The sequence below is a fragment of the Tupaia chinensis genome, unplaced genomic scaffold (assembly GCF_000334495.1).
Source record: "Tupaia chinensis unplaced genomic scaffold, TupChi_1.0 Scaffold000459_1, whole genome shotgun sequence".
Lineage (NCBI taxonomy): Eukaryota > Metazoa > Chordata > Mammalia > Scandentia > Tupaiidae > Tupaia > Tupaia belangeri.
The window spans coordinates 1,766,307-1,787,090 of NW_006159968.1; the positions used below are offsets into that span (position 1 = coordinate 1,766,307).

Consider the following 20,784-nt stretch of genomic DNA (forward strand, 5'->3'; position numbering starts at 1 on the left):
TCTTTCCCTCTCTCTCTCTGTGTCGCTCTCCAGGCAGTGCATGTACTGTCTAGCAAATTACTAAACAGAGAGAGAGAGAAGTTGGAGCTAAACCCACAGTACCTCAGAAATGAACTTTATTTGGAGCTAGGGTCTTTACAGAGGCAACCAAATTAAAATGGGCTTATCAGGGTGAGCCCTGATCTAATACGACTGGTGTCCTTGTGAAGAGGAGACATTTGGACCCAGAGACAGACATGCACAGAAGAAGACAATATGAAACAGCACAGGAAGAAAATGGCCATCCACGGCCCAGGAAGGCCTGAGAGCCAGGATCTAGGACCTTGGAGGGACCATGGCCCTGCTGGCACCTTGATTCCACACTCCTAGCCTCCAGACCTTGAGACAGCATGTTTCCAGGGCCTTAAGTCATGGCGTGTGGGGCTCTGTAATGCAGCCTGTGAAACTAACCCCAGTCGGGCCCACGCACTGTTGGCTCTGGCTGGAACATGTGAATGCATTCATTATGTTTTGCTCTCATTGTTTTCATCTTCATGTAGCAGATAGAGTTCTTACTTTTTTGACACTAAGTTTTTAGGTCTAAAGGTGTACGCACATTTTCAGGGCTTTGGGTGAACTGTACTTACTGCAGCAGTGTTATGCCTGCCATTCTTTGTAACCTCTGCCTGAGAAGAAGATAGAAAACCAGACCAGAGAACCAGTGCTTGGGGAGTGAATTCTTGAGAACCCTGGCATTGGAAGATTCTGTCGAGGCTGATTCTAGGAATGGTTTCCCACGCTTGGCCTCCCTGACCATGGGTGGCCACAGACTGCTGGATTATGGAGGTCTCCTTTCATCTTTGCCCAAACCATATGGCTCTCGTCATCATTCCTTCTCTCTAGCAAGCCTGCCAACCAGAACTTGGACCTGCCATTTACGTTTTTTTCCCACAACCTACAGGCAGCTGCTTGAAACTAGGAGGTGGATCAGGTTGAAATTATAAAAAGTTCTAAGCAAAGAGACCACATGTTTTTGTGCAAAGAGTTCTGAGGTTCTGAGAAGCCATGGATAGGTTGTGGTTCTATAACTACCAGTTGCTTGTCCTTGAGGGATCATTCCTTGACCCTCAGGCTCTTTGCTATGGTATGAACGTTTGTGTCCCTCCAAAGTTCATGTGTTGAACCCTAATCTCTGTGTGCTATTATTAACATGTGGCATCTTCAGGAGGTGTCCACATCACAAGGGTAGAGCTCTCACAATTGTGTCCTCATAAAAGAGGCCCAAGGAAGCCTTCTTACGCCTTCTGCCATGTGAGGACACAGTAAGAAAGCTGCTGTCTTTGAAGGAAAGCAGGAACCTTCAACAGACACTGGATCTACTGCTACCTCAATCTTGGACTTGTGGTCTCCAGAACTATGAGTAACATATGTATGCTATTTATAAATTACTCAGTTTAAATATTTTGTTACAGAAGCTCAAATGGACTAAGGCCCTTCATCTGTAAAACAGAAAGAACTATTCCAACCAGGCTGACCTCACAAAGATACTGCACATTTTTGTGGAATGCTATAAAAATAAGGAATCTATTTAAAGAAACCAGAAAACCAATGGATGTATAGGGGAAACTAGAATGCCTTGAGGACTGTATTAGTTTTCTGTGGCTGCTATAACAAATACCACATGATTAGTGGGCTAAACACTGGAAATTAAATCTCTTATAATTCTGGAGGCCAGATTTCCAAAAGTAGTTTTACTGAGCCCAAATCAAGGTGCCAGTAAAGCCACACTCCTTCCAGAGCAATCTATGCATTGCTCTCTCCCCTCCAGTGGCTGCCAGTATTCCTTATGGCTCATCACTCTGATCTCTGCCTCCTGTCACACTGCCTTCTCTTCTTTGCACAGCAAACTTCTTTTCCCCTCTCTTAGGAAGATACTTGTGGTTGCTTCTAGGGCCCGCTCACTTATAACCCAGAATAACTTCCTGCATCAAGACCCTTAGCTTAGTCACATCTGCCCAGACCCTTTTCCTTTATAAAGTAACATTTACAGCCTCCAGGAGTTGGGAACTGGTATTTTTAGTGGCCACTGTTCAGCCTACTATAGGGACATTGTTAGTTATAATGATAATTTATGTGTATTTATAGGATTTCTTTGACTGTTGTGAAGTAAGGTAGGTTAAAGCCTCATTATGAGCTGGATAATTTATGTTCTAGTTATTGTTAATGCCAACCTCGAGAGGGGAAATTATTAACATCATTTCACAAATGAGGACTCTGAGGATCAGAGAGGAAAGGACACTGCCCAGGATGACACAGGCGTGTGGTGGCACTGGTCTCTAAAGTGAGTTTTCTTTCACCCATGTCCCTGTTGTCCATGGACCATGGGTGTGGGGGAGGAATGCCCTTGTGCCAGCTGGCAAGCTTCATGTCCCCTCTTGCATCTTTTGGGGACATGTCCACTGACAATCCAGTGCCTGTGAGTGCTGACTGGAAATCGAGCACCAGGACACCACTCGCATCTGCTCATGACGGGTGTAAGGTCTTCCGAAAGATTCTTCTACTGAAGAGGCTAACTTGATGCTGTTCCCTAATGGGAAGTCAGGACCCCAGCAAGGGGGGACACCCATCTTCCTACATGGGTGAACAGCTCAGCTCACCGGAAGTAAACAGATGGCCACACAGACCACCCTCCAAAGCCCTAGGCCCCTGTGCTCCCAGCAACCTTCCTGTATTTTTCTCTAACTACAGTTGCGGCCAATTTTTGTGACCTCCCGAAAAGCCACCTTGACTTCTTTTATTCAGCGAGTGGGGCTATGAAAACCTAATATCTCATTTCTTCTTTTAAAGTGTTTTCCTTGGATTTAGGAGACTAAACTATGCATTTAGTGGCTGTCTCTTCCCCATCATCGGTTTTCTTTCACTTATGCCTCTTACTTCTCTTTCTCATTGGGATGGCGTTTTTTGCACCTGAGATTTCATTTGAAGGTACCTTGAACCTATTCTGAAAATAAGAATGATACACAAATTGGAGTTAAACAAACCATTCCTTTGGAAAGTTATTTCCCCAAACTGCGAGATCAGTTTCTAGAAGCACAGACATGTAGAATGAACAAAAGAGCTTCCTCCCCCAAGCCTAGTTATTCAATGAATAACTAATCTTCCAATTCCAAAGTGTGTCATCGTTTACAAAGTTTTCTCTCTCTTTTATTTTGCTTTCTCTGCCTGTAACATCATGAAATAAAGGGGTTGTTACTATCATTCCCTGTTTTTCAGATGATAAAGCTAAGACTCAGAGAGACTAAGTGGCAGGCGCCATGTCATTGGGCCAGGCCCGGGCTTCAGCCCCCTCTCCTCTGCCTCCCCGTGGACCACGGTGACAAGGTTTTGCAGATTGCTTCCTTTGCCGACAGCTGCATGGCCATACAGCCGACTTACCTGCCATGGCCGTAGTTTTCGGGAGCATGGTACATGAAGACGTTTCCTCGGGCCGTCTGTGACCAGAGGCTGGCCATGTCAATCACAGGGCAGGTGATGAAGTAGTCCCTGGTTAAAGAGGACAGAAGAGGGTGTTACAAGTCCTCTCTGGACAACTGGGCCAGGCAAGGGACCTCTTGGCCCCAGTCCCTCCTGCCTAGGCCTGTGGGAAATGCCTTCCTTGGGCTCCCCAGTACTCCTTCCTGAGCAGCGTCTCATACACGCTGGTGGAGCCTGGGCAGGCACTTCTCTGGTTTATGATAGGTCACAATCTGAGCAGGTGTCCACGGCAGTGTAGCTCAGGTGTCAAGAGACCCAAGGAATGAACATCTCCCCAGAACATGAATTTTACTAGATTTGAGAGCAAAACAGGTCACAGTATAGTAAATGCAATTAAAAAGATGACAGAGACCCCAAAGATATCTTATGCACATGGTACCCTTAGATAAGTGATTTCACAGCTTCTCCCCGCAACTGACCCCGAGAACCTCTGGCCATGTCTGAAGACATTTTTGGTTGTCACAAACAGGGGGCAGAAAGGTCTCTACTGGCATCTCATGGGCAGGGGCCAGGGATGCTGCTAAATACCTCATAGTGCACGGTGACCCCATGACAAAGCCAGAAATGTCAGGGGGAGAGAAGCCCTGTTCTATATCCCAATGTTTTATCTTAGTCTCCCCTTTAGAGTTCCATGAGGAATTTAAGAAGCACCAGCTTACACAGCATGGTCTCCACATGTAATGCACAGGCTATATCCTTGAAGAGAATGACCAGGGAGACTCAGGTTGACCTTGGGTCCAGGTTTAGAATCCCATTTGCATTGCCAAGTCCAGGCGACACTCAGAAGTCCCTTTAGTCCATGAAATCACTACCTCCTCAGCTGAGAAATGAGGCTAACGGGCCCTTCCCCAGAGATCTTGTAGTGACTGAGTTTAATTATGAAAGCCTGATCGCAGAGTCCCTCAACAAGGAGGCGGCCTCCTGTCTTCTGGACACTGAGTTGTGAGGGCCTTTGATGAGTCTGTGGGGAGCTTGGTGGGTAAAGGTGATGCTGCAAGGTTGTCGAGGGGTGCTGCTGTGGGGATCTTGAAGGACAGATGAAAGTGGCTATGCTTCACCCTGTAGTCCCTTGACAGGGGACCTTGAGCTGGACAGAGAGGGGTGGACTTACAGGAAGAGTCACACCAGCAGCCCTGGGGAGAGACACTGTCCAAGACCCTGGAGATAAAAGGCCCACAGGAGGCCAATGTCTGAGTCTGCTAGGAGGGCAAGAGGGTCTGACTGAAGGCAGTGCATGAGTCTGCCTCCTCCGGGTATGTTCCCTTGATTACACTGCCTTCCCTCAGATCTCAGCTCTCATCCCAGAGCATCAATTTCTCTTCCTGGCAGATAAAAGCAAAGTTGAAGCAAGAACCTGGGTCTTCCAAACTTGCCCCGAGCTCCTCTCCTACACAGAGGGCTAGTCCTGGCCTGATTATGAGCCTCTCAGGGTCAGTGGCTAGACATCTGTGAGTTCCAATGATCCAACCCAGGCCTGAGTCTACAGAAATAGCAGCTGGCAGTTTGATTTAAAGTGGAGCTGGCCACCAGAGGGAAAATTAGTGCCTTTCTGGTCCCCAGGATCCAAGTGGGTGGTACAGAGTTTATTCTGAGCTAGTGACCCTCAGGTTGGAATCACAGACTCCTAGGTGGAGAGACCAGCCTGCAGCAGTTTGCTGACACTCCAAGCCTGTCCTGTCCCAACAGAAGCAAGTCCAGCAGAGACATCTGAGCCTGTCCCATGTCAAAGAGCAAAGGAGAGCATGGACCTTCCAGAGGGAGAGAGAAAGAAGTTATGGACTCCTGAAATTGCCTCCGCCTGGCCATGAGCATGGTCACATTCTTCCTGCAAAGGAAACCGAGGATACACCAGGACCTGGGAGGGGACTCAGAGGTGACATAAGAGTTATATCCCACTGTGGTCTCTTCCCTGAGCTTCTGAAGGGAGGGAGAACTGGAACCCTGGTTATTTCCCCATTTCCACCAAGACTCATTCCTTGTATGTCTGCTACAGGCTCAACAAAACACAGGTCTTGGCTCCCAAGAGCTCAGCAAGTGCTGGGAAAGAGAGAGAGGCTGGATTGGCAGCCACAGCAGAGTGGGTGTCAGTGCTATAATGGAGAGATGCTGGGGGTGGTGGGAACAGCTGTCAGCCTTCTCAGAGTCGGGGTCAGGGCAGGATTCCCCATGAGGGTGCAGCTTCAATGATGAAGGGGGTGAGGCACATGAGCAGTGGGCACAAGATACAGCAGCCCCCAGGAAAGGGCCCCCATGGCCGTGGGGAGCTCTGGGTGGTTGTAGAAAGGCAGTGACCTCAGGCACAAAGCCTCCCCATCTGACCTGTTTCCATGTGCAAGGTGAGCTCTGGCTAAGGGATTGCAGAAGAGGGGGAGCTCAGGACAATGCTCAAGCCCCTGTAGCTAATATGTCAACAGCTCTTGAAATGCTCCCATGTGGGTCTGGGCTGCCAGGCCAGGTGGCCATGAGGCTGGGCAAGCAGTCGGCACTCTACAAGCATTGACCACATGGCTGCTGCTTTGCATGGGGCACTTTCTGCCCACCCCATGGCTTCCACATCACCTGGGGGAGATTTGGGACCACTCCCTCCTATTTCCACTGGTCTAGGAAAACCTGGCAGCAGGGAACACCCCACAGGTCCCCGGGGTGCCACCAGTGGGAGTTACCACATGTCCCAGACAGAAAGACACAAAGGAAACAGCAACGCAGGGCCCTGGGCTCTCACTTTCCACTCACGAGCTGAACAGCTCCTGAGTGCCCCACGGGCCGCAGGGCCTGGCCCTCGCTCACTCAGCTCACCGAGTGGCATTCTCCAGGGCCCGGGAGAAGGTGGCATAGTCGTCCGTGGAGTGCTCCAGGGAGTAATACCACACAGCGGCCGCCTGGATGCGTGGGTCGGAGTCCTCGCCGCCCAAGGAGTTCTGCAGCGCCTGGTAAAAGGCTGTTTTGCTGCTGGTCCGGCCTTGACTTTCCTCAAATTGCTAAACAAGCAAACAGACAAAAAGGCATGACGTTTCTTGGTCAGATTCTGCAAAGCCCAGATCAGTGTCCTATACATGCTCATTCTAGCATTTTGTCTCTGGGAAGCAGCAGAACCTATAGGAAGCAGCCTGTCTGGGTTTGAATCCCAGCCCTGCCTCATCCCAGCTCTGTGACCTTGAACAAACAGCTGCGCCCTCTGTGCCTTCCCTTCCCCACCCGACAACAGGAGCACCTTCCACACAGGGCTGCAGTGAGGACCCAAGGGCTCATGCATGACGTACTTAACATGGCTCCTGGCACTAAGCGTGTGCTCAGAGCCCGCCACTGAGGCAGCCTGGTCACTGGCCACATGCCCACGCTTCGCCGGCTTTACCTGGCTGCTGGCTCGCGAGTAACTGGCTGATGCTGCGTTAGGGCACACTCACCGGCCCAGCCACTCAGCGCTTGAATGCCGTGCATGTGCTTTCATACAGACAGACATTCATTCCCCACCCATGGCCTGGCCTGGGAGCACAGTCATGAGCAGGCTTATTGAGCTCGGTCTTGTGGGGCTCCCGCTCTGGTGGGTGGAGACGGAAATAAGCAAATAGGGTCCCTCATCACGGAACAGGTGCTCTGAAGAAAAACAAGGCCAGGCTGGAGGGACAGAGAGGGCTGGGCCAGAGTTAGTTTACATAGGACAGCCAGGAAGGCAAGTGTACTCTGGGGGTCTGCAGGATGTGTGTCCAGACGGGAGTCGCTCTCTCTCATCTCTTGCTTTCCTTCCTTCTTCTATCCCTTCTTTTCTTTCTTTTTATATTGTCTGAGGCTGTGTGCTCTCACCAGAGAAAGACAGAGACAGAGGGAGGGAGAAAATACTTCCCTCCCCCCACAGTCCTTTCTCCATCTCTGTATCCTGCTGGGATTTGGGGTGCACACGCACATGTGCTGGCTTCACACTGTGGTTGGCCACGTGGCATCCAGCTCCCTTGGCCACTAGATGAGAGGGCTACCCCCTTTCCCCTTTCTTTTCCTCCTCCTCCTCTCTCTCTTTTCCTCACTCCTTTCCTCCCTTTCTCCCTTCCTTCCTTCATCTCTCTCTCTCTTCCCCCTCTCCCTCTGTCCTCCCTCCTTCCCTTCCCTGTGTTGGCTTTGGTGCTATCTGCACTGTGGGAGTCTGGGGCTGATCATCTCCTTCCTCTGACACTCAGTTCTGAAGACAACGGGTCGTGGATTGGCAGGGATGAGCTCCCAGGGAGGCCCAGGTGGCCAGGCCCTTGCATAGCCAGTCCTGTAACGTGTTTCATATCTGAGGCTCTTCTGTAGGCAGCCAGCCATCCTTGTCAGCACTCCCTGCTGTGTTCACACTGCTTCTCTAAATGCTTCCAAGCACATGGGACCTGTGTTGAGAATTCAGAGTAAGCAATCCCTCCCCGGTGAGGACATTCTCTCTGGGTGGGTGGACTGGCTCTGTCTGACTAAACAAGGAGAGAATGTACAGGGTGTGGGGGGTAACCAATCAGGAGCTTGTCCACCGGCTCATGCCAGCTTCAGAGGAGACTCAGGAGCAGGGGGTTGGTGTGCTTTGTTTAACTCTACCTAGAACTTTTTTTTTTCCTTGGAAAAATGTCTGGAGCAAATCTGATAACATATTAGTATCTGTCAGATCTGAATAGTAAAATGAGAATACTCATGGTTATCAGCAACTTTCAAATATTTTTGACCATGGACAAAGACCATGATCATGACTATATATATATATACATATATATTACACACACATATAGATATATATATTAGGTTTTTGCCATAGGGCACATGTGCTCACTGGAGACAGATGGACACAGAGAGAGTGATGGCCATGCCACAATCTCTTCTCTTCCATTCTACTCTCAGGATTTGGGGCACACACACAAAAGCAACCAGGTCTGGGCCTCAAACTATGGTTTTCTGTGAGGAAATCCAGTGCCTTAACCACCATGTTACCCGTTAGCCCCAAAAACAATATGTTATACACCCAGGACACACACACATAGGCACACATGCGTGCACACACACACACTACTCATGGACCTGGAACAAAGGTCACAAATAATGTTCATAGTCCCTACTTTGACCACCCACAATACATCTGATGGTGTTCCTGCTATTCTAGCCTAGTCTACACAAGGCTGTTCAAGATGCTAACCTGCAGTCTTCCGTGTTGACTTCACAACCTCGTAGTTGTTCAGGGGAGAAACTGTGTTGTTACTCTCTGTCCTTTTCTGACTGGCATATTTCACAATGACAGTATCAGTGACCATTTATACATGTATCGCTTCCGATCTTTGTGCTAAATATTTCATGTGCGCATTTCACTGAAGCATCAGATTAACCACAGGAATCAGGTATTGTGTTACCCCATTTTCTAAACCGTCATCCTGATGCTAAGAGAATCTATACCTTGTTTGGATCACCCTGGTGGGAGGTGTGAACTGGGATTTTTCAGATGACAGTCAGGCCCTTTTCCTCTTGCTGTAACTTGGCGGTGACCCCGCCTCGGAGGTATAGACACCAGGGACCTCAGGACAGTAGGAAGGAAAGTCTGTCGTGGGGTGTTTGGGCTGGAGCACTGAAAAGAGCACTGAGTTGGAGTCAAGTTTTAGGGTTCACGCTCCAACTGAAAATTTTGGGAGGCCTTGGAAAAGATATTTTACCTCTTTCCAAGCCTTGTATCTTTAAAACAGGAAAGATAGTATTGTACAGGCCGTGTGTTTTAAGTTTATTTACTTAGCTCATTAGTTCTAGAGAGAGCGGCAACCTCAGTAGACGTTCACGCTGCAATCTCCTCCCAGCCCTCCCGGCCAGCCAAGAGCACAGCACACACACACGTGCCCAGTGTGCATCCGTCACCCTGGGAGCTGTGCTCCATCTTCCACAAGGCTCCAGGGTCACGGGGTGACCCACTGTGGTTGTCACTGTGGCTAGCCAATACGGGCCCTGGTTTTATTTGTTGTCACTGCAGCTGCACAATATGGGCCCTGGTTTCACCTTCCAGGAGGTTTCAGAGAAAACAGTGGTTTCTGCAGAGTGCTCTGCTGTAAGGTCCTGGCTAGGTTTTGTGGGCGAGGCCAAGGGGAGCTAGCAAGTCTCTGAGTGAAGAGCAAGGGCCGCGAGCCAGCAGCCCAAGTGTGAAGCCCATCTCTTGCATTTCCCAGCTCTGTGACTTTGGGCAAGTCATTCAACCTCTCTGCTCTTCAGACTCCTGACAGCCAAAGTGGAATTAACTGAAATCTACTTCTCAATGCTGTCTTGAGAATTAGAAATCAGTTTTGCAGCATGCAGCTGAAAGACTGGTATATTACATTTAGTAAAGGAGACTTATCTTCAATCATGAGTTTCGCTGACTTTAAGTGGAAAACTGAGAGATGGACACCAGGCTCCACACACTATATTAAGTGAGGAAAAGATCAAAAGCTGCTATGTGTTTTTATCTTCATGGACAAAAGCTCCTTCTTAATTTCTAGCCTCAATTCTTCATATGAAGAATACAAAGTTTTGGAAACTGCATGGAAACTTTGTTCTGGGAGACGGCAATGCTATGGCCTGTCTGCTCAGCTCTGAGCACCAAGGGGACAGGTGGATGAAGGCAGGGGGCAGGTGGTGGCCAGCTCCGGGTCATGACTCTTCCTTGATGAAGGCCTTCCTAACGCCCCACCTCAGGTATTGGGTGGGTCGAAAACCAGGCCTGGAGCACATGTGAAGGGGCAGTTTGGAGGCCTGGGAGGTTAAGAATGGTACTACTTGAGTTCATCCTAGGTTGCTTTGCCACTCGGGGAAGCACAGTCTGCTTCCAATTCCTCACACAACGTAGCCACCGTGCAGACTGAGAACCAGACCTCCAGGCCCCACACCAGTGGTGCTGGCCATGGCTGTGCAAACTCAGGGAAGTGGCTTTCCTTTTCTGGGCACCATTTTCTCAGCTGCAACATGAGGGGTTTTAGTGAGGCCTCGGGCCAGGATACCAGCCCCTCCCGAGCTGCGGAGGAAGTAGGGCTGTGTTAATAGGATGTAGCCAGACTGCGTGATGCTGCTCACCAGGACTCAGATGGGGAGTGCTGACTGGAGGGATGACCCTGCCTGAGCTGCGCTCTGCAGCAGCCTCCTGTGGTGGCAGCTAGGACAGGAGTAGTCGCCGTACACTGGTACCTACTGCACACAAGCCACCACGCTGGGCCCTGGTGCCCTAGTTCATCCCATGAACCCTGGGGGGCTGGACAAGGAGAATGGCTCAGAGAGGTTAGGTGCTTTAGTCACAGTCACAGCTAAGCAGGTTGTGACGAGAGGAGCAAACCCAGCTCTATCCTGCCATCGCCATCCCATCAAGCAGATACTGGGCCTTCAATTCCTGTAGTTCCTGAGAATCAGGCTGCTGAAATGAGCCCCAATGCCCCAGGCACCGTGAGGAGCACTGAGTTTTCAAAATGCCAGCTGTGCTCTGGCTTCTGAGCCTTTCCAGTGCTGTTCCTTCTCCTAAATGCCTATCCCTGGCTTGCCTAGATTATGGCTGCTGAATGAACAAGACCCATGCTTTGGAGATTTTAGCATGCCTTCAAGTGGCCTAGAAACCTTGATGGTGTGAAGATTCTGACTCAGCAGGTCTTGGGTGGAGCCCAAGAAGGTGCTTTTAACAAGCTGCTGAGCGATGCTATTGCTCTGCTAGGGCCTTCGCCCCATTCCACAGTGCTCAAGCTCCTGGGCGTTGCCTAAGAGTTACCTCTTCCAGGAAGCAGGATAATGATTGAGAGAACAGACCTGAAGTCAGTGTCCAGACCTGGTTCCACCTTGGTGTTCTGGGACCCTGAATAAATCACTTATCTGCTCCGCACCTCAGTTTCCTTATTTATGCAACATAGATAACAAATGCCAATGGAATAGATTTGCCATCAGATCACAGTGAAACATGCATGTGAAGAGTTTATTGGCACATGGCTTGGCTGATTATTATTAACCTGCCCCTGGCTAGGGCAGGGGTCTGTGAGTATCATCAGGGCCTCACACTAAATTCCGGGTGGTGTTATTATCAGGTGATTAGCCTGTTGCTCTAGAGCATGCAGAGAAGGGGCGGAAATTGCACCAATGGCCCCAGCATTCTTAATGGTAGGGGCACTTTGGACAAATTAATAGAGCAAGTATTGACCTTTGTAGAGATAACTAGATAGACCAGAGGCTGAAAGCAGGATTTTAAAGTCAAGCCGCCTGGGTTCAAATCCCAGAGTTGGAAAAATCTGGGTTTAGATGGTAGCTTGACCTCCTATAAATTGTGTGACCTTGGGCAAGCTGCTTCATCTCTCTGCCTTTGCTTCTTTGCAAAATGGGCATGACAGTATTCCCCCTTCATAACACTGTCACGAGGTTAAATGTGGTAATACCTGTTAGTGCTGATCACTTGTGGTTACTGCTGCTAGATATCTGTAGACTCAATCTTGAGCCCAACTGAGGCAGGCCAGGCAAATCCCTCATCTTAGAGAGAGGCCTGAGCAGAGCTTGTCCTTAGGCTAGGCCCAGACACCTGGAAACTTCCTCTAAGTCACTGCTAGAAAATGCCTGACTCCACCTCAGGGACAGAGCCTCCTTCATGGGTTCTGTAGAAACTCTTCCCACAATGACATAGCTTTCAGGAGAACCAGGCTGCCAAAGCCTGGGCATTGGTGAAAGAACTGCCTCTTACATAAAATGGTCTAAATAGCTTCACAGCTAGGAAGCTAGAGGGAGGCCCCAGGTCATGCTTTCATCAAACTGAGAGTAGAGCTCTGCATTTTATGAGGTTCTGAGCCGCTAGTTGAGAGTGGACTTGCCAACTGGTCAATAACCAGGACACCACAGAATGTGGCCCGAGCCCCATGAGACACAAGGCCACACACGGGGGCCATTTCCAGCATGCCATGGCACACACCTCTGCATCCTGTATGCTGTTGCTAGTTTAATTAGCGTAAGCAGGAGGAAACGAGGCCACCACGTGACTGCACGTGCTGACTTCCAGCCCTGTAATTGCGGGCCAGGCCTGACTCTGTCAATTCATTACAGGCGGGCCTAACTAAAGTCTATGTTGCTGCCCACAAATAGCTCTTGAGATTTTTAATTTTTGGTCTTTGACAACGTTCAATTGGTAATTACGTGTTGAATTAATATCATGCTTTAAAATCATCTTTGAAACTTCCTTCTTTCTCATGAAAACCCTAGTTTCCACTGCCACCAAGCATCTTCACTTCCTGTGTTTCATGCCTATGAATTTTCTGATGAGCCCCTACTGTTCTTTCCTATCCAGCTCAAGCATTAGCTCTTCTGTAAAGCTATTCCTTGGCCTCAGGACTGGAAAAACTTTCGTTTACTATTCTACATTGTACGGAGCAGAATAGTGGGTATTTAAAAACATTTTGTAAGAAAACTTCCCTCTGCTTTTTCTAAATTTGATGACTTATTGACATTTAATTACTGTACATCTGTATAGCACACAATATAGGTTTTCAAAGTATGCATGCGTGTGACAATCAAACCAAGGATATTACCAGGTACGTCATTTTCAATGGAGAACTCTACATTCTTACATCTGTGGCATATTTCTTCCCTGAGCTCCTCCCATCTACCCTCATCCCTTACAGTCTCTGGCCTCCACACTTGTCCTCACTCCCTCTTATTTATTTTTCTCTCTTTCAATTTCTGCCACAGTCTAGACAGTTGGTCTATATTGAGCAGGGGTATACAGTGTTTTGGAGGAGTCCGACCCGGTGAGGCCCCAGGATCTGTCTGAAAAATTCTTCCTTCCTTTATGTAAAATAAGATTAGGCCAAAACTGGCCCAGGACACCTGCCCTCTCCAAGTGAAATAGATAAATATATTAAGATTCCTCAAATTAAGTCTTAAATCCCTACAAAACTGTATAAGTATCATTCTTTATTAAGATCCATAAGAACTAATATCTATTCTTGAGATTTTCTTTTCTCAGCACCATTCTCAATAATCACAAAATGGCTCCTGCGCCGCATCTGCTTACCGGAACCGCTTTCCCAAAACTGCATTCCATAGAGACCCACCTACAATTGAAGAACTGCACTAGACCCACCCTTAATCCACCCCTAAATAAAAACTGCACTAAACCCACCTTTAATCCACCCTAAATAAAATCTATGTTCTTTATTGTTAAAAGACTTTATGAGCTAATAATTAAAACACGTAGCCCCTCTCCCATTTACTTGTATGTAACACATTTTCAATAAAAAGGCATGATTATTCCTAGCAGTTGTCACTCCTCAGAGGGCGACCTCTGAGGGGTGTCCGGCATAGGATGTGCATAAAAGGCATCGAGGCCTCTGTCTTCTGTTCACCTTCGCCGCCTTCGTCGAGATAACCCACCCACGCCGAGGCTGGACCCCGGCAGTGTTTGTCTTTCATAGCCTGCCTTACTTTGCTTAATACCAGATCTTCTAGATTCATCCACTGTATGTGGGTGTGTGTTTAATGAATTGCCATTAATATGTCCAGAGGAAACGTGAGAGCCCATCTGAAACACTGAGTGATCCAGATGGGCTTCACTGTTATTCTGAACGCTGAAAAGGCTGAGAAAAACAAATGACTGGGTCTCACTCTGGCATTTGGAGACCCAGGTTCGACTCCAGCTCTGTGGTGACCTCAGATGGTTTATCTCCGATGAATAAATTTGTGCCTCTATTTCAGGCTAGTCAAGTGAAGTTGATGTTGGAATTAAATGAGTGAGCGATTGCAACGTGGCTAATACGTGAGAGTCAAAAATACTACTTTCCTCTTCCCCTTAGTTAGTAAACTAGTAAAAATTAAGTCAGTATGGCAGGTAGCAGGTGAGAAATGCCCTTGTGCTCACATGAAGGGTGTCTAAGAGGCATGATGAGAAACACTCTGTTATACTCTGTTACAGGTCCTTGATCTTTAAATCACTATTCATTCAACAGCTACCTGTCAAGTGTCTACACATGCCTGGAGCAGCCCTAGGCAGTTGAGATAAACCAATGAACAAAATAGGCTGTGTTCTGCCCTCCTGGGGCTTCTAGTCTAGTGGGGAAGACTGAGGGCACTCAGCAGATCCCTGCAACAGAGACGGCTTGAGGTGACTTATGGATTCCATGGGAGGGGTAAGGCTGGTAGGCAAGGAAGGGGAATGAGGTGCTGCTCCGAGGGTCCCAGCTGTGCACCAGGTCATTGGGGTGGGCCATATGGAGGACAGTTAAACCAAGACTGGAAGGTTGAGGGTGAGACAGGCAGGTGACTGGTTAGGAGGAGGAGGTGAGAGAACGAGAGCTGGGAGCAGGAGGCACAGATGAGGGAACTGAGGGCTGGGTGGCAGCAGTGGCCTTATCTTGCTTTGAACTTCCCTAGGGCCCAGGAGAAGAGCCTCTCCATCATGTTTTGCAGACCTGCCAGAGAATAAGGTAGGTAGAGCAGGTTAGGCCTCAAATGGGCCCAGCTCCCACAGATCTCCAATAAGGGCCACAGACCACTTCTGTATGCCTGCTCTGTCTCCTGCCATGCTGACCTCAGGGACCTGCTTCAAACTCTGACGCCAAACTCAGTGCTCTCTGCATGCCCACACCATCCTGTCATTCTCAGGAAAATGGCCCATCCATAAGCCCTGCTTCCTCCTGAATGAAGGCCCCTCCTTCCCCCTGAGATACAAGCCTCTATTTATATGCCCCTCTCATTCCTCACCCCACCATCATCTGCCCTCCATCCCCATCCAGAAGGCCCTCACCAAGGTCACTGGTGGCCTCACAGTGGCCCAAAGCTAAGCCTGTCATTTTTCACTGCCCCCTTCGACCTCACCACCCTCACCCAGCTCTTCTCCCCTGAATGGTCCTGCCTCAGGTTCATTCCTGGTACCCCCTTCTGCTTTCTCTGCCCATTTGAGAAAGCCAAACCCCCAGTTGCCATCCCTGTCCCTTCTTGTCTCTCTGCCCACATGTGCTGTGGGGTATGTTGCTGCCTCGGCTTCAATGGTGCCCTGTGGGTGAGTGACTCCCAGTGTGTCTCCAGTCTGAGCCTCAGAACCTTGTACCCAGTGTCTCCCACTTCCGGTAGTCCCAAGATTCTCACACTCACACTGTGCAGTTTAACTTCCTCGTCTACACTCCTTCTTCTTCCTCTTGAATCTTCTTTCCCTCTAGTTCCTATCCTTAGTGATGAGCACCTGTCATTTCCTAAGTCCTCCTCCTTTCTCATCTTCCTTAACATTCTACTGTCCCCCATGACCATGCTTCTAAATCCTGACCCACCCCTCCTGGCCATCTACCATGCTCTCCTGGTGTAGCCCCAGCATGAACTATTATTAGTGCACGGGTGCTGCTCTATGTAGGGTGGAGAATTGTGGGGGTGCGTGCTATGTTGGCAGAGGGCCCTTAGTTGATTTTTGTGCATTGGGTGTTGTCAAAGTTGTTGTTTTTTTTTTAATTGCTATGATATCACGGATTTGAGAGGATTCAGAGCAGAGGAAAAATAGAAAGCCTATCACAGTCCACTTGAATGTTAACAAAACTAAGGAAGTGAGTGAATGGGTGATGAGTGAATGCACACAGAATTCTCAAAAGCCCTGAGGTAAATAGAGATAAAAACACCCACGTGGACACTTTATGGATGTGAATTGAAGACCAACCCTTGGCCAGGAACTGAGGGTTCCAAATAAATGTGACTCAGTTCTGTCCATGGAACAGAAGCTGGGTGGGCAGAGGAGTCAATGTGTGAACAAGCAGAGCACTCTGTGAGCACTGGGTGATTGTGTCTGGCAAAGATCACCACTCAGCGGAAAGAGAGAGGACTTGGGCAACGGGGTGACCACTTCCTCACTTCTGCTGCCCCCTCAGCTGCTCTCATCAGCCTTCCTTCCCCTCACCCATGGAACTGACCCTTACCAAAGTCTCTGTGACCTATGTCCGGTTAGGCCCCAAGGCCACATCTCTGCCCTCATCTCACTCAACTTCCAGTGACATTTGACCGTTGACATCGGCTTCCTTTTAGAAACACTTTCTTGACTTTGGTGACATTATAGCATCATGATTTTTTTCCAAATCTATATCTACAGCCTTGACATTTCTCCTGAACTCACAATTCAGAAACTCAACTGCCAATCCAAGATATATCCCAAATCTGGCCATTCCTAACTGACCATGTCTACAACCCAAAGCTAAGTTACGAGCTTGCTCCTAGGATTTTGGCAGCAAAGCACAGTCTGTTCTCTTTTCCCTTTGTTCCCGTTCCATAGTCACATTCCACACAGTGGCCAGAATAATCTTTAGAAAAGGCCAATAGGACCAGGAGGTGGCACGAGGCTTACATCCTGAGAACTCCCTGAGCAGGCCAGGTACGCGCGTGTGCCTTGATCAGGGCTGTCTAAGGCTGAGGTGGGCTGTGGTGTGAAGGTCCTGTTGGGTGGACCAGCCCCATAGCCTAGTGGCTAAGGGAGCTGGATCTCACATGGCCAACTGTGGTTGGAATCCCAACCTCGGAAGCTTGCAAAACACACTGGGTATACGCACGTCTGTGTCCCCAATCCTGATGGGATGGGGAACTAAAAGACAAAGGATGGCTGCGTGACTGCACCCTATTGGGGCTGCTCTCAATCTCTCTCCGGGAGGCACAGTACCCTTTGTAAATTAAAATAAAAGACCCTGTTGAGAGTGCCTCTACCTCACACTATTTCTCTCTCTCAGAAGAAATGAAGACTTTCACATTTCTTTTTCTTGCCATAGAGTATGGGTGCTCACCAGAGAGAAAGAGAGAGAGACAGTGAGAGGGAAAGTGAGAAATACTCCACGGCGGGGGTGGTGGTGGTGGTGGTGGTGCACACTGTGATCCCTTCTCTAGTCTCCTGGGATTTGGGGCACACATGCACACACTCCTGGTATGATTTTCAAGCTGCCAGGTCTGGGACTTGAGCTGCGGTCAGCTATGTGGGAGTCTAGTACCTTCACCCTGCTACCTGCTGTCCCCCATGTTTTTAGTGGGTTTTTTATTTATTTATTTTTTTTGGTCATAGGTCACCTGCACTTGGCAGAGAGAGAGACGGAGAGAGAGAAAGTGAGAAATCACCCCTGAGAGGGGATGGCCATGCTGCAATTCCTTCCTCTCCATTCTCCTCCTAGGATTGTAGGCACACATGCACATGCACCTTGTGTGACTGTCAAGCTGCCAGGTCCAGGACTTGAACCATAGTTGACCTTGTGAGAGTTCAGTGTCTTGATCTCGATCCCACCTGCTGGTCCAAAATACATACTTTTTTTTAAATAAAAATACAAAATATTACTCCATATAATCACCTCCTATCTTGAAACATTCCGATAATTTTTCTCTAAGGTGGATATGATCACTTCTCTGCCAGCCCACGAGGCCTCAGACAGCTGGTCTCCCCTGACCTCTGACCCTTCTCCTGTTCCCTCCATTGTCCACTGGATTTCTTGGCGCCTCAGCCTTCCCATGTCCCCCAAACGGCCAAGGCCACTGCTGCCTCAGGGCTTTCCACCAGCTCTTCATCTGGACATCCCCATAGCTGGTTTCTTCTCTTCATTCAGGTCTCATTTCGAAAGTCATGTCCTCTGAAAGCCTTTTCTGACCTCCCCTAAGGACTTTGCACTAATATGTTACTCTCTCTGTGGTCATCTCATTTCTGTTCCCTACAGAACACTTTTCAGGATCCAAAATACTTGATTTGCTTACAGGTCATTGTCTGGATCCCTTCAGGAGAACTTAAAGTACACAAGTCTGGGGCTTCACGATGGTTACAACTTTCCCCCCGAACCTAGAGAGACTGGCGCAGAGGAGGGTTCCCTGGGCACTGGAAGCTGTCCTCTTCACTTGGAAGTCTCTAGGATGCTGTGGGAGACAAGTAGGATGGGTCTCACTGTGCCTGTCGAAGGCTAAAGAAATCGCAGCTCAGACCTCCAGCAGCTTGCCTGTATCACATGGCCAGAGCCAGGAGCCGAGACCTGCCTTTACTGATTCCAGGTCCCTGCTGCCCCCTGGGTCTAGATCCCACCGCTCACCCACCCGGAGGAGTGCTGGCACTCACCAAAGTGCCTCTTTACAGGAATATCGTGCGCTCGCTGGGACTGGTGTATGCTCCTCTTAATATAATCTGTCACCAAAGGCTCGATTTTCCCGAGCTGGGGTGCATGCCAGCGCCTCGGGCTGCCAGGTGCTGCTTTCCAACTCTTTATCAGACTGCCCCGCCCCCACTCCCGCGGGCCCACTCCACCTGCTCCCAGCGGCCGAGGCCAGCTCCCTGCCCAGCTCAGGCACGGCAGTGCGCTCTGCATCTGATTTCTCTCGCCTTCCTTGGAGATGCGTGAGTGAGTGTGTGTGTGTGTGTGTGTGTGTGTGTAGAGGGGAACGCAGAACCTTGCCTCTTGGAACAAATCTGCTTTTGATCATGCAAATGAGTGCCGGGTTAATGTAGGCAGACTGTCAATTTCACCAGGAAGGACAAGAAAGAGAAAAGGGGAAAATTCCCCACCACGGCGACTGATGAAGAATTTCAATAGAAAGCTGCTACTTCAGAAAATAAGACCGCTCTCCATGCACGCAACCTTTCCAGGCATCTCGGACAGCCCTGATGCTCCACGGGTACGTTGCCAACTTTGCGGGTGTGATTAGGACTCCCTGGGTGGGCCATGACTGGCCTGGGGTGGCGGGTGGGTGGGAGTCTCACGTGGACTTACTGGAGTCCCCACCCACCCACCTCATTTGGTCTGAGGGAATGTGTGGGTCTCTGCTGAGTGATGGTGGGTCTGGAGCATGGACTTGGAGCAGGGACTCTCCCCCCGTGATTCCCCTGGGAAGTGTTACTGTGTGTGCTTGGGGACTGGGCTCCGGGCGGTGTTTACGCATGGGTAGCATGAGGATAAAGTGTGTGCGTGAGTCTGCAACGATTTGGAACCCGTCTCGGTTCGGCCGAGGTGATCCGGTGACTGCACACTCTTTGTGTTGCTGCTTTCTGAGAATAATTCTCTGCACTGGGGACGAGGGCTAAGACACTAATCCTAACATTAAAACTGAAGCTTTAAGTGAAAACGCTAACATCTATTGAGGCCAAACTCTTTTCCAGACGTGGTGCATGTCTGAACACCTTCAGGAGGACATCTACTGATAATCTCTTGATTGGACAGATAGGGAAGCTGAGGCCTGGGCCCTGGGGAACGTGCAGCCCCAGGACATTCAGCACACTCTTCCACTCTGTTGACAGGTGGCCGAGGGTGTGGGGTCCTGTCAGTTCTTTGGCCATTGGTCACCCCAAAGGGTGGAACTGCTCAGGGCCGAGGGGTGGCCCTCCCTCACCTCCTGGGTCTGAAATGTGACGACCGTCTCTGTGCATAGCATGTACAGGATCATAGCTTGTACAGGACCATATTACAGTTCCAGCCTTGCTTGCGTCTTATGCAGTGTTTGACTGTGAACTCCTTGAGGGAAGCCATTCAGTTTGCATTTATGCCCCAAACACTGGCCTGGCATCTGGTGAGTACCAAGGGTACTTGTGAAAATTGACGATATTATTGGAAAAACCTGCCTGCCCCGATAAGGTGGACGTGGTGATTGCTGAAAGTGAGGCAGTCTCCTTCCAGGACCGAGGTGGAGCAAGGGGCTGGTCCATGCCAGAGGATAGAGGCTTGCAGAGGAGAGGGATTGTCTGGGACCGATGCCCTCAGGAATGTGCCATCCTCGGGTCCTCCTCAATTGATGGAAAATGGACCAGGTGCTATGGAACCTTCTCATGGGGAAATGGAGAAATGCACAAATCCAACTCTAAGCGTGGGTCATGAGCAGGCCAAGGCAGCTTAGACAACACGAGGGCTCCCCTGAGCAGGACAGTCTGAATTTAAGGGGAGTTTCAACACTGTCCTAGAGGGCAGCTGGCAGATTCCTTTCCACCTGGTGTCCTCTCCTTTCCTGCAGCTCTGCATTGGGCAGGATCCAGAGGGCTCCTCGGGGCCCCGGCAGTGCTGGGGCACTCACTATCCCACTGTAGAGGTAGCACAGTGGGCTGATGGGCAGAGTAGCTTGTTTGCAGCCAGAGCCCTGCGTGGACACTTGGCTTTGCAAATGACTAGTCAGCTGACCTTGGCACCATTGTTAAACCACTCTAAGCCTGTTTCTTCCTCAATGAAATGATGTTAGACACTGGTTCATAGAAACCTGCCTCACGGCCAAGCCAGGTGGCTGAGATAAGTAAGAATGTGGGTGGAACTGAAAGCCCTTTGTAGAGAGTGGCTCTTATTATAGCCAGTGTGGCCTGTATTTGAGTACCAAGCTTCCCGCTGT

The 20,784-nt window shown here is 49.5% G+C and overlaps 1 protein-coding gene across 1 annotated transcript in view; it reads right to left on the reverse strand.

The window, feature by feature from the left end:
* Positions 1-20,784, reverse strand: part of TG (thyroglobulin) — a 262,258-nt gene that overhangs the window by 15,367 nt on the left and 226,107 nt on the right. Inside the window, exons 45-46 of the mRNA XM_006155527.1 lie at positions 6,310-6,491; positions 3,415-3,522 (exon numbers count right to left, since the gene is read on the reverse strand). Of these exons, the coding sequence (XP_006155589.1) occupies positions 3,415-3,522; positions 6,310-6,491 (290 nt within the window). The remainder of the gene's footprint in view (positions 1-3,414; positions 3,523-6,309; positions 6,492-20,784) is intronic.